This window comes from Castanea sativa, chromosome 7 (genome assembly GCF_040712315.1).
Source record: "Castanea sativa cultivar Marrone di Chiusa Pesio chromosome 7, ASM4071231v1".
Classification (NCBI taxonomy): Eukaryota; Viridiplantae; Streptophyta; class Magnoliopsida; order Fagales; family Fagaceae; genus Castanea; species Castanea sativa.
In genome coordinates, this window is record NC_134019.1 from 3,764,670 (window position 1) to 3,775,668 (window position 10,999).

At 36.3% G+C, this 10,999-nt stretch overlaps 1 protein-coding gene across 1 annotated transcript; it reads left to right on the plus strand.

Moving 5' to 3' along the window:
• The first annotated feature begins 111 nt into the window (after window positions 1–111).
• Window positions 112–7,233, plus strand: LOC142643835 (ABC transporter C family member 10-like). Its single transcript, XM_075818553.1, has 11 exons — window positions 112–2,199; window positions 2,415–2,735; window positions 2,825–2,911; window positions 3,117–3,704; window positions 3,784–3,948; window positions 4,371–4,665; window positions 5,290–5,504; window positions 5,614–5,919; window positions 6,409–6,472; window positions 6,543–6,782; window positions 6,868–7,233. The coding sequence occupies exons 1-11, from the start codon at window positions 133–135 to the stop codon at window positions 6,978–6,980; spliced, it is 4,461 nt and encodes a 1,486-aa protein (XP_075674668.1). The 5' UTR covers window positions 112–132; the 3' UTR covers window positions 6,981–7,233.
• Window positions 7,234–10,999: the final 3,766 nt, after the last annotated feature.

Genomic DNA, 10,999 nt, shown 5'->3' on the forward strand with positions numbered 1-10,999 from the left:
TAATATATGGTTGTTAACATGTTTAAATTATTTACTTGTTTAATTGTTCTTTCCTGTTAGGCTCTATATATTGGATTGCTTCTCAACAACATAAGGCTTCTTGTTTGAAGTTTCAGCTCTGAAAGAATAGGAATGGCAAAGGGTTTCTGGACTGTATTCTGTGGGAATTCAGAGTGTTCAAGTGAAGTTGGAAAGAGATGCAGTTATGGTTTTCTATCCATAATCGATCCAAATACATGCATCAACAATTGTTTGGTCATTTCTGTTAATTTCCTATTTCTGCTCATGTTTGTATATTTGGTCCTTTTTAGATCATTCTTAAGGAAGAAAATAGAGCCATTACAGTCTAAACGCTTCTCTCCAATTCTGATTTTCTCAGCCATTTTCAATGGTGGTCTGGGTTTGGCTTACTTGGGATCCGGGTTTTGGATATGTTATAAGGAACTCAGTGCAACAGGAACCATCTTACCTTTGCATGGATGGCTAGTAATGCTATTCCAAGGGTTCACATGGTTGATGCTGGATTTTACAGTAATTATTGACAGCGTACACCTTCAGCACACCACAACTGCAAAGCTTTTTTCAATTGTAGCCCTCATGTATGCTGGATTCCTCTTCTTTTCATCTCTTTGGGTCATTATTGTGGAAAATATGGCAACTATGGAGATGATATTGGATATTTTGTCCCTTCCCGGAGCAATCTTGCTTCTCTTGTGTGTTTTTCGGGGACACAAGCTTGTGGAAACTGATCCATACTTTAGTTATGATACTTCCTATGCACCTTTGCAAAGTGAAGACGACAATGCCAAAGGTGAAAATTATTTTCATGAAAATGTTACTCCTTTTGCAAAAGCCAGATTTCTTAGTACTATGACATTTTGGTGGTTGAATCCATTAATGAAGCAGGGTAAAGAGAAAATTCTCGAGGAAAGTGGTATTCCACAGTTAAGGCAGGAAGACCAAGCTCAAACATGCTACTTAATGTTTAAGGAGCAACTACACAAGCAGAAACAGAAGGCAACATATGAATCTCCTTCAATGTTCTCTGTAATATTTTCCTGCCATAAAAGAGAAATTATAATTTCTGGATTTTTTGCATTGATCAAGGTCCTCACAGTGTCCACTGGTCCATTGTTTCTTAAAGCCTTCATTGAGATTGCAGATGGCAAAGAAGCTTTTAAATATGAAGGTTATGCACTAGCCGGAGGACTCTTCATGGCAAAGTGTTTAGAGTCATTCTCTGAGAGGCAATGGTTCTTCCGAACCAGATTGATTGGTCTCCAGGTAAGATCCTCCTTGTCTGCAGCTATTTATCAAAAGCAACTGCAACTCTCAAATGCTGCTAAGGTTACTCATTCTCCTGGCCAGATAATGAATTATGTCACAGTAGATGCCTATAGAATAGGTGAATTCCCATACTGGTTCCATCAGATATGGTCAACAATCATTCAACTATGTATTGCTTTATCTATTGTTTACTATGCTATGGGGCTGGCAACTGTTGGAGCTTTAATTGTAATCATACTAACTGTGATTGCAACTTCTCCATTAGCCAAATTGCAGCATAAGTATCAGACCAAGCTTATGGTGGCACAAGATAAGAGGCTAAAGGCCATTACAGAAGCTCTTGCAAATATGAAGGTCTTGAAGTTGTATGCCTGGGAGAAACATTTTAAGAAAGTCATAGAAGTGTTAAGGAAAGAAGAATCCAAGTGGATACTCCCAGTTTTATCACAAAAGGGGCATTATGTGTCTTTATTTTGGTCATCTCAGATTTTAGTATCAACTGCCACCTTTTGGTCATGCTACTTCCTTGGAATTCCACTCTCTACTAGTAATGTATTCATGTTCCTATCAAGTCTACGCATTGTTCAGGAGCCTATTAGGATGATCCCTGATGTTGCAGGAGTTTTCATCGAAGCAAAGGTTTCATTAACCCGAATTGTGAAGTTTCTTGAGGCACCTGAGTTGGAGAACAGAAATACAAGGCAAAAGTGCAATGGGAAAGAGCAAGAGCACTCCATATTTATGAGGGCCAGTGAAATATCTTGGGAGACTGATACAGAAAATTTCATACTAAGAAACATTAACTTGTTTGTGAAACCAGGAGAAAATGTAGCTATTTGTGGAGAGGTTGGATCAGGTAAATCTACCCTTCTAGCTGCAATTCTTGGAGAGGTGCCAAACATCAAGGGCATGGTAAGTAATCATTTATTCCTTATCCATGGAGTAGACTAAGCACTCAACTAGATAATTGTATATTTTGAAATTTTCATGAGACTTAGGATTTCCCCCCACAAAATTTCTAGAGCATACGATATTTTCCTGATTAATTATATGCATCAATTACATGTAGATTTCAAAATTCATAAATGATAAAAGCATTAATAAAGCTTCTGGATCTATATTTTCAGGTTACTGCCTATGGAAAGATAGCATATGTTTCTCAGACATCCTGGATCCAGACAGGGTCTATACAAGAAAACATTTTGTTTGGGTCCCCCATGGATATACTTAGATATCAAGAAGTGCTTAGAAGATGTTCCCTAATAAAAGACCTTGAAATGCTTCCATATGGTGATCTCACAGAAATAGGAGAAAGAGGAGTTACTCTGAGCGGGGGACAGAAGCAGCGTGTTCAACTTGCACGTGCGCTCTATCAGGATGCAGATGTATATCTCTTGGATGATCCATTCAGCGCTGTTGATGCACATACTTCCACCACACTATTTCATGTAATTATTATTTCCATCCATTAGGATTTTTCTAGGAGTACTCTTTCTTTCTTTCAAGGAAAGAAATATCTAATATGCCTTGTGTCCAGGAATATGTGATGGGAGCTCTATCTAGGAAGACAGTCTTGCTGGTGACTCACCAAGTTGACTTCCTTCCTGCATTTGATTCTGTTTTGGTTGGTATACCAATGAAATTGTGTTGTTTTCTCAGTGTCTTTCATTTATTTATTAGTTTTAGTTGGGGTTACTTTCATCATTATGGTTCTGATACCTTAAAAATAACTGATAGATTTCATTTTCCAATTTTACTAAACATTTTCAATTATCTGCTGAAGTGTTGTGAAAAACTCTAGGACTAAATAAACTTCAATTTTTTTGCAGTTTATGACTAAAGGGGATATACTAAGAGCGTATAAATATGATGAGTTGGCTGCTTCTAGTCAAGAATTTCAAAATCTTGTCAGTGCACACCATGACACTGGTGGTTTTGAGAAACAAACCAAGTATGCTTCTTTTAGAAAATTTGAACCCTCCAAAAGTGAAATCAAGAAGAATTATAACAAGAAGCAATTAATGTCATCTCCAGGAGATCAATTGATTAATCAAGAAGAAAGAGAAACTGGAGACACTGGTTTTAAGCCTTACTTACAGTATCTGAATATGAACAAGGGCTTTTTGTACTTCTCCTTGACAACCATATGCCACATCATATTCATAGTTGTTCAAATTATTCAAAGCTACTGGTTAGCTGCTCACATCCAGGATTCTCATGTAAATAGAGTAGAACTTATCACAGTTTACTCATTGATTGCATGTATCCTAGTACTTTTTTTGTTTCTTAGATCCTTTTACGTAGTTACTTTAAGTTTTGGGGCATCGCGTTTGATCTTTTCTACACTGATGACCTCTCTTTTCCGGGCGCCAATGTCATTTTATGACTCAACACCTCTGGGAAGGATTCTCAACCGGGTAAGAGTTCAAAACTAAAAGTTGTATGCTTTCCTTAAGAAAAACACAGTTGGACTTACACTAATGGTTGCTTTTATAGGTATCGTCTGATTTGACTGTCATCGACCTTGATGTGGCTTTCAAATTAAGTTTCGCTCTTGGGGCATCTATGATTATGTACACTAGCTATGCAGTATTAGCTCTTCTAACCTGGCCAATCTTGTTTCTCATAATTCCCATGGTTTATCTTACTATACTGTTACAGGTAATACATGCACCAACAACAATTAACAGAATGATTCTTTCAAAAAAAATTTATATTTATTGAAAGGGAACATTCCCTTGTCCATGCCTCTGGTAACTATTTTGACATATTACATGACTTATGTATTTACTTGGGGTGTGGCATCAGTGCATTCTCAATTTTCCAATTGGTGGTTTAGTACTTGGTTTTCCTATAGCTTGACATTTAAGATGTTAGTATTTTCTAATACACTGTTTGTCAATTGACATAAGTTAAAACTCTGGATTTTCTATGTTTCTGAATGTTTACCACATTCTTGATGTCATAATGAAATACTTACAAGATAGAAATCTCCAACGACATCCAGAGGTGTCTTCCTTTCCCTATTATCTGCAGCCTTCTTAACAAATAAATACTGAACTTGTTTCTGTTTGGAAATATAGAGATACTACTTTGCTTCTGCAAAAGAATTGATGCGAACAAATGGTACAACCAAGTCTTTAATCGCCAGCCATCTTGCTGAATCCATTGCTGGAGCCATGACAATTAGAGCTTTTGGAGAGGAGGATCGGTTCTTTGTAAAGAACTTGAACCTTATTGACAGAAACGCAAGTCCATGCTTTCATAATTTTTCAGCAAACGAATGGCTGATCCAACGCGTGGAAATTCTATGTGCAATTGTTCTCTCATTCTCAGCACTTTCCATGACTTTGCTTCATCTTGGAGCTTCTGCCTCTGGTTAGTAATATCAACTTAACCCAATTGAATTCAAATAATCTTATATGTTTCAGTTAAATTCTTGCGGTGCTACTACATATCATGATTATCAATTCTCTAAGCTTCAGACTCAACATATGCATTTCTTATAAGCAACATGTAGATCCAACCCCTCCAACTAGTAATGCAACCCATGCCTTTACACTCGGACCAATTACAACCTAGGCTGCCACTAAAAATACCATTATTCCATTTTCTCTCTCCCAATAATAGAAGTGGTCTGCTTCTTCTGTGAGTATGTACAAACCATCTTAACTGAAGCTCCTTCATCTTTTTTATTTTATCATTTGGGCATTCCTTAGGATTCCTTGCATGAATTAGTCACTCCAAAATTTGACTTTTTTATGGTTCTACCCTCGCATCCTTTAGCTTAGTCAACCGAAGGCATCTGTTGGTTTTGCGTCAGCAACATGCCCTGACATGCTACAAAATTTGGGATTTATAGAATCATAGATGGGTAGTACAAGATACAATTTATTTTGCTTCTAAAATATAATTGAGCAAGCTATATTACTGATATTGGAGGCTAGTTTATAAATCTATCTATACTGTATTTTCTGACCAACATTTACCATGTGATGGCAGGATATGTTGGCATGGCATTGTCATATGGTCTTTCATTAAATGTATATGTTGTTTTTTTTGTCCTAAACTGGAGCTTGCTAGAAACTTCAATTACATCTGTAGAAAGGCTAGAACAATACATGCATATTCCTAGTGAAGCTGCAGAAGAAATAGAAGGACACCAACCCATGCACAATTGGCCTGCCGTTGGACAAGTGAAAATATGTGATTTGAAGGTAAACCAAAGAAAAGAAATTGCAAAGAGTATTACTCTATACATCAACAAGTTCTTGAATTATGGAAATGTAATTATTATTATTATTATTATTATATGGCATCAATCAGGTGAGGTATCGGCCCAATGCTCCACTAGTTCTTCAGGGGATAAGTTGCGTTTTTGAAGGAGGGCACAAAATTGGGATCGTTGGCCGGACTGGTAGTGGAAAGACAACTCTTATTAGTGCTTTGTTTCGTCTGGTGGAGCCAACTGAGGGAATGATCATTATAGATGGAATTGACATTTCTACAATTGGGCTTCATGATCTAAGATCACGTCTAGGAATCATACCGCAAGATCCAACACTCTTTAGTGGGTCAGTTAGATACAATCTAGACCCCCTATCAAATCATACTGATCAGGAAATATGGGAGGTAAGGCTTTATAACCTGTTTTAATTATTAGGATGGATTGAGAAATGTGCATTGCAATTTACCTTGTTTAGATGCTCTTTTGTATTATTACACTCTTTTAATAATAGCTGGATTCAATATTTCATACGGTAGGTTCTAAAAAATGTTATTCAGGGTCTATTTGAGATCCGTTTATTTTACTAAAATTGAAAACTTTTTGGTAAAAGTATTGTAGATAAAAGTAAAAGTTATCTGAAATAATACAGTGGAACTCATGAATAATACAAAAAAGTACAGTAGAGTCTATGAATAGTAGCAAAAATAAGCTGAATAATAAAATAAGCTAGCTTTTTAATTGGTAGCCAAGCGCACACTCAATTTCGATGTTCTGTCAACTTGTAGTGGTTAAAGGAAACTAATTGCCATCATATCAACATCCAAGAACTAATAACAGTTTGTACTTTGCTTACTCTTTCAAATTAGCTCAAAGTATTTATTATTGTGTTACAGGTTCTAGGAAAATGTAAGCTTCGAGAGGCAATTTGTGGAAAAGAGGAGGGCCTGGATTCCTTAGGTAAAAATTTGTGTATGTAAGTTGTCATTTCCTTTGGTTAGAAAATCACAACTAATAATCTACATTGCAGTAATGGAAGATGGATCAAATTGGAGCCTTGGACAGCGACAATTATTTTGTTTGGGACGTGCGTTACTTAAGAGAAGTCAGATACTAGTGCTTGATGAAGCCACCGCATCAATTGACAATGCCACAGACTCTCTTATTCAGAAAACTATACGAACAGAATTCACAAACTGCACTGTAATAACAGTGGCCCATCGGATACCAACTGTCATGGACTGCACTAAGGTGCTTGCTATCAGCGACGGTGAGTGATGTACCCGAGTTCTTGTTAAAGAACCATACCATATTATCAACTATAGTGGATTTGATATATTATTTTGCATTAACAGGGAATGTAGCAGAGTATGATGAGCCATTAAAGTTGATGAACAAGGAGGGGTCACTTTTTGGTCAGCTTGTCAAGGAATATTGGTCTCAGAAGATTTCTAACGAAGCTTACTAGATGCAACAACTGAGTATAATAGTTTTCTCAATGTCCTAGCAAGACTGTGCATCATGTAATCGGAAATACAAAATTAAGCTGCTGCTAGGAAATGACCATGTGCAGTTTCTTCAAGCCTTGTTAGTAATTGGGTTGAAATATACCTTTGGTTGCTAAACCCATCACCCAAATGTGTCCTGTTATGCATCAAGTTAGTCCTTGTATTTTTCAAAATGAGTCGTTTTATCATTTGGAATGAGTGAAATTATTGATATGTCCGTTTTTTAGTGAAAAATATTGTTTTAAGGCCAGTGTTTAACCTTGCAACGATCTTATACCCAACAGATATATAATTATCTTAAACCAAATCAACAGTCAAAGACTGAAAGCAATAAAGATACTGACACAAGGATTGGTAACGATGTGGAAAACAAGTGAAAACATTTCCAATGGAAAAACCATTATAGGATGCAATTACTCTTATAGAAAATTCACAAAAAAAAATATATACCATCAGCAACTTTCAAAACCTTTGCTAGCCTTGACTCTATGCAACCTCTGCAAATGACCCACTTGCCTTCAACAGTCCTAGAACATGTGTAATCTTTCTATATAGTGATTTCCTTTGATTTGGCTATGTGGTTTCAATCTCACAAACATTCAAACTGGGTCTGGGATTGACATAAGTGGGCTAATACATATTGTTTTTTTATTGTATTTTTGGAGCCTATATCTCTAATTTCTAATGTCTATTTTGTTTATTTTTAGTCCAAAATGAAAGAGTTTGGCCCAAGTATAATTAAATTTCATACTTTTCAACCCAAAAATTAAGGGGAAAAATGAATTTTTGAGCCCAAAACTGAAAAAGGGAATCTTTGGTCCAGAAATGTCTAAACTAGACTAAATGGACCAATGTGGACCGAAATGAATCGAAGTGAACCAAATCAGATTGAAGTAGATAGAAAGGGCTAACATGGACCAATGTGGATTGAAATGCTAGTTGATGTGGCTCTAAACGAGCATAACTTTTAAATATTATCAAGTCGCAAACCCACACAATGCATTAAAAAATGTAATATATTTATTTTACCCCCAAACATTTTCAAAAGGGTCCCAATGTCTCCCATTGAAAAAAAAAATCCCAAAATTTTATAACAAGTCTCAAAAGTAATAATAATTCATTTTTAAATGAAAATATATAAGTGAGTTTCTCTCTCCCATCCTAGAAGAGGCCACCAAAATATTGGGCTAATAGAAATCCTTAAATTGTTCAATAAAAAAAAAATAAAGCCCATTGAGTGGAATATTTATTAGTAATAGTAAAAGAGATGTTTAATAAAACTTAAATACAAAATTCTAATTAGTAAGTTTGCATTTAAACACAAGAAGAATATTTTCTTTCTAAGTTACAAAATAAAAAGTTGAATTAAATACTTTTTATGGAATAAATAAATGTTATTTAAATAAATTCTACTTAAAATTACCGCATTCCGACACTACGTATGATGATTTAGAAAAAGAAAGCATTCAAAGAGAGAGAAGCGTAATAGGGTCTTATTTTTCTAGTGTTTTTCCGAATAGAATGCGGAATAGTAATAATAAACCGACTAGCAGTAAGGTTCAAAATTTAAATTTCCCTACTTCTCCTAATTGTTGAAGGATAATATCAATGAATTGGGTCTATATATAATAGATTTCTGAATTGGACCCACAAAAAAAACTTGGTCATTGTCTTTGGTTTCCAAATTACATTGTTACATATAGAGCAGAGAAAACAATGGAAGACAAAGGCAGCAGCAACAATGGCAACCCTACTACTTCCCCTTTGTTTACCAACAAAGAGCTTGAGGTCTGTGAAATCTTACTTCAACTTCCTTCGGTAATCTTGCAACCTAATAAGTTTAGCCGATACACATTCAAAGTCACCTGGGGTTGCACCAAACCAAGGTCCACATTACCTTCATCAGTGCCAGCATGCATTGACAAGACTTCAAGAACTGAAAGAGAAAGTGAAACCCCAGTTTCTTGCTTGCCCCACAAGAAGCCAAAGAATTTGAAAAGGAAAAGAGATGACTTCTTGTTTGATATTATCAACCAGTTCACTATACGTATAGAGTCGTTTAAGAAGGAGATAGCCAATGTGAAGAGTCAGAATAATGAGAAGTTGAGAGAACAAAAAAAACAAGAAGAAGAATTGATGAGTTCTTGCATGGCTCCACTTGGTATCCCTGATCTCAATGTCCCTCTTGATCTCAATGTGGACAGTACTACTCTTGATGAGGATTGTGTAATTGTGAAGTCTGCCCCAGCGTTTGATCTCAATGAAACTCCTCTTGATGATGATCTTGATGTGGCTAAGAAGCTTTTGAGTGTTGACCAATGCAAAGGCTGCTGAAGCTATAAAGATAAGGATATGAGGATCAATCAATGGATGATTTTGTTTTGTTTTGTTTTGTTTTTTTTGTGTTTCTGGTTGTTTATTTCATTTTATATATACATTTTTTTTTTCTCCCCTATCCAGTGTGTCTTGTTCTTTCTTTATTCACCTTGTATATTGGAATATGCACCTAAATTTTGAAACAAAGAATTTCAAGATGTCCATTTTATCTAATCGGATTTTGGATCAGTAATGACTGTAATGTTGGACTTCCAAAGATGGTTCATGAACAGATGGTCCTTTTTTTTTTCACCAACTTCTCGTTTGGGCATTGTTATAAAATAAATAATTAATAAAAATTAATAAAATCATTTCAGTCTCAGACTCTATTAGGGCAATAGTTTTTTTCTTTTTTATATGTTTTTTTTATAGTAAATATTGAATTATACTTTGTTTTTAATGGGTTGTTATTGTGAGGTCGGGCACTATGCTTTAATGTGAAAATTTTGATGTATCAATATTTAATTGGAGAATTTTACCCTTCATCTTTATCAAATTAGCACTTTGTTTTTTTAATTCCCTCATCTTCCACACTGCTAAACAATGCAAATACTTTTTACTCTCTTTCCTCTCTTAGAGCAATCACATCAGCTCGTGTAAAAATTTCATCTATTTTACACAAAACACCTCCTTTTAAAATTTTACACATTCATTTTTACAAATAACCCACATCAGTTCATCTATTCTACAACATCTATTAATTAAATAATAATTTCCTCACCTTTTTTTTTATTTTTATTTCTCCCCCCAACCACCTGTACTCGCGCCACTCTTTCATTTATTTCTCTCCTTCTCTCTCTCTTTCCTTCTCTTCATTTCTGATTCATTTCTCTCTCTCTCTCTCCTTCTCTACCCATTTCTGTGTTTGCTCTCTTTCTCTATACCCACACTCTCTGAATCAACTCTCCCTCTCCCTGAAAAACTCTTCCTCCGAAACAACTCTCCCTCTCCCCTGAAAAACTCCATAGCTCCGAGCTCCCTCTTCCTTGAAAAACTCCATAGCTCCGAGCTCCGATCGGCACCGTTCCACAACCTTCAAGCTCCGATCCGTCCGTTCCACAACGTTCAAGCTCCGATCCGCTCCATCCCACAACCTCCACGCTCCAATCCAAGCTCCGTTCCACAACCTCCACGCTCCGATCCAAGCTCCGAGCTCCGATCCGCACCGTTCCACAACCTTCAAGCTTCGATCCGTCCGTTCCACAACCTTCAAGCTCCGATCCACTCCGTTCCACAACCTCCACGCTCCGATCCGCTCCGTTCCACAACCTCCACGCTCCGATCCAAGCTCCGAGCTCCAATCCGCTCCGTTCCACAAACCTCTAAGCTCCGATCCAAGCTCCGAGCTCCAATCCAAGCACCGAGCTCCAATCCAAGCACCGATCTTGTTTGTGTATCTCTGTTTTTTTTTGTTTTTTTAGCAAGTGTATCTCTGTGTTGTGTTGATTTGTCTGTGTGGATGGGTTTGTGTGGGGGTGTGTTTGTGTGTATCTGAGGAAAAAGAAGAAGATGAGTAGTTAACTGTTTTTGAGCACAGAGAAGAGAGAGAAAAAAACGAGCAAACGAAAATTAATAAAATAATCTATAAACGAGCTACAGTGAC